The sequence below is a fragment of the Tupaia chinensis genome, unplaced genomic scaffold, assembly GCF_000334495.1.
Source record: "Tupaia chinensis unplaced genomic scaffold, TupChi_1.0 Scaffold000286_1, whole genome shotgun sequence".
In the NCBI taxonomy this organism is placed as follows: domain Eukaryota; kingdom Metazoa; phylum Chordata; class Mammalia; order Scandentia; family Tupaiidae; genus Tupaia; species Tupaia belangeri.
In genome coordinates this window covers 494,778-497,056 of record NW_006159770.1, presented here as the reverse complement: position 1 = coordinate 497,056, position 2,279 = coordinate 494,778, and the positions used below count along the sequence as shown (strand labels likewise).

The 2,279-nt window shown below is 66.3% G+C and overlaps 1 protein-coding gene across 2 annotated transcripts in view; it reads right to left on the bottom strand.

The window, feature by feature from the left end:
• Positions 1-256: 256 nt before the first annotated feature.
• KMT5C (lysine methyltransferase 5C) overlaps positions 257-2,279 on the bottom strand; it is a 4,567-nt gene continuing 2,544 nt past the window's right edge. The window contains exons 5-7 of one of the 2 annotated variants that reach the window (XM_027772597.1): positions 2,220-2,244; positions 2,084-2,103; positions 257-507 (exon numbers count right to left, since the gene is read on the bottom strand). In XM_027772597.1, the coding sequence (XP_027628398.1) occupies positions 322-507; positions 2,084-2,103; positions 2,220-2,244 (231 nt within the window). In that variant the 3' untranslated portion in view covers positions 257-321. Of the gene's footprint in view, positions 508-2,083; positions 2,104-2,219; positions 2,274-2,279 lie in introns of both variants that reach the window. The other variant, XM_027772596.1, reaches the window with a different exon arrangement.

The window sequence follows — 2,279 nt, the reverse complement described above, 5'->3', positions numbered from 1 at the left end:
GGGGCCGGCGCCGCCCACTGGAGCCAGAGCGGCCAGGCGTCCGTGCGGGGCCCGCAGGCAGCTGGTGGGCCGCGAAGGGAAGAGAAGAGGACAGCGGTCAGCAGGGCCGCGCAGGCCCTCCTCCCGAACAGGGGCTGGTCCTCCTCCTGCACAGGGTGGGGGTCCTCCTAACAGGGCGGCTGGGCAGCAGCTGAGAGGGTCTGCCGGCTGGGCTGAGCAGGCCAGGTGGGCCAGGTGGGCGGTGGGCAGCCGGGAGGCCCCTTCTCCTGGGGGCCGAGAGGACAGACAGCTGCGGTCGGCGAGCTTGGGCGGCCCGAGGACTCACCTCTGGGCCCGGTGCCGGCTGGCCTGCGCCTCGCCCCGTCCCCACCTCTCACAGGTGTGGCATTCACAGTGTTCGTTCTTCTCTCCAAAGAAGCCCTCGCCGTAGAAGCACGTCACCTCGTCACCTGGCTCGATGTCGCGGAGCACCTTCACGCAGGCAGCGTTCCCATCTGCAGGCACAAACTGGGGCCAGGCCCGCTCAGCACCCACTGCCCTGCTGGGTGGGCGGGCACCCGCCGGAGTCCTCTTTGGGTGGGGTGACTGCTGAGCCCTCAGAAGTGCCACTCAGGGGTCCAGGTCTGGCCACAGGCAGCCCTGGACAGTGCCAGCGCTGCTTCCCCCGCCAGCAGGGCAGTGCTCTGAGCCGGCCTCTGCCTGCCAGACACCCCTGAGCCTCTCTCACATGGCCTGCCCCTGCCAGCCTATTCCCAAGGTCCCCAGCCCACCCCTCCCATCAGGTGTGTGCCCACTCCACAGCTCAGTCCACACGTCCTCCTCCCTCCGCTAGGGTCCCTGGTCCTGCGGCTCACCTCCCTGGGGCCGGACCTCTGTGTGTCCATCCTGCACTCATGCCAGCCTGGGGTGGCCCTTGCTGCCCCCACAGCACAGGACAGCCTCCTGCCCGCCTCCCCACCCACGCTCAGCCTGTGGGCTCCTGCTAGGTCACACAACAGCCTCTCAGTGGCTGCCCTGCCTCCTGGTCTCTCTGGTCGCAACCAGCCTCCTGCATGGCCAAGCTGGGGGATTCAGGGAGACAGTGGTAACGCACTGGACCCACACAGGACAGTTCTGAGGCCTGTCTCAAGGCCTTCCTGCACAGGCCGGGTGCCTATAAACCTGAGCCCAGCAGCTGGACTGCTGTGCTGCGGAATGGTCTGGCCCTCTCAGAAGAAAGACTTCAAACAAGCACACCAAGCCCGCGGTGCACCTGGCCTGGCACGGCCTCGGTGCCCACCCAGGCAGTCCTAGGCACCCCAGCCCTATAGCATGAGCGTCCTGTGGGGACACCCTCTCAGGGTGACTTCCTTCAACGCAGAACCCTGCCCCTCCTGCAGCACCCAGCACGGCACACCTGCCCCAAGGCGGCTGCAGCGCACCTGTCCGGGCAGAGCCCCACCCAGGTCCATGCAGGGCTAGATGAGGGGTGCACACACTTCACTCTTCATACCCCCTAGGCACCTCTGCAGTCTGTGTGGCCTCAGGTGTCCACTGTCTGGCCTCAAAGCCTCCTAAAGTGGCGACAGTTCTCACCAAAACCCATCTGAGATAAGCCCAGGCTCTGGACACCTTGTCACCCCTGGGGGCTCCCACAGATGGCTGGACAAGGCCCACACTCCACAGGGTGCACACGAGATCTGTATCCCCACAACTTCCTAGCTGTCACATCCCCTGGCTACCTGGAGAGCTTCCTGGGTCCTGCCCCTTGGCTCTCCATGGCCCTGGCCTGGGCCCTCCCCTGCGGCTGGCACCACAGCTGTTTGTCACTGCCCGGTGAGGCCGGGGTGCCCAGAGGGCCTGGCGCTGCACTGCCTCCCTGACTGGCAGAGCTCCTGCATGGTTTCAGAGCAAAGTCTGCAGGGCTGCAGCGGCTCCACACCCGGCCCCGTGCCCCTCCTTTGGCCACCAGGGGACTCAGCTGCACCAAGCACAGGGGAGGAGGGATGCCGGGTGTCAAGTGGGAAGCAAGAAAGCTGTCTGACAGTGCTGGGCTGTTAGAGACCATACGTCCCTCCCCTCCACATACCCTCTCAGGTCTCACCTTGCAATTGGGTTTGCAGTCTGGAGCCAGTAGGGGGCAAGGGGAGAAAAGAGCCCAGTGAGTAGTGAGGGGCTTCTTCCCCACCCAACTGCCCTCCGTCCCTGCAGCCTCCAGACTGGTGCCCCGCGGCCCTCACCGTGGTTGATGAAGGCGGCGGGGCCGAGCCACAGCTGGGCGCTGCGCTTGCGGGGGGGGG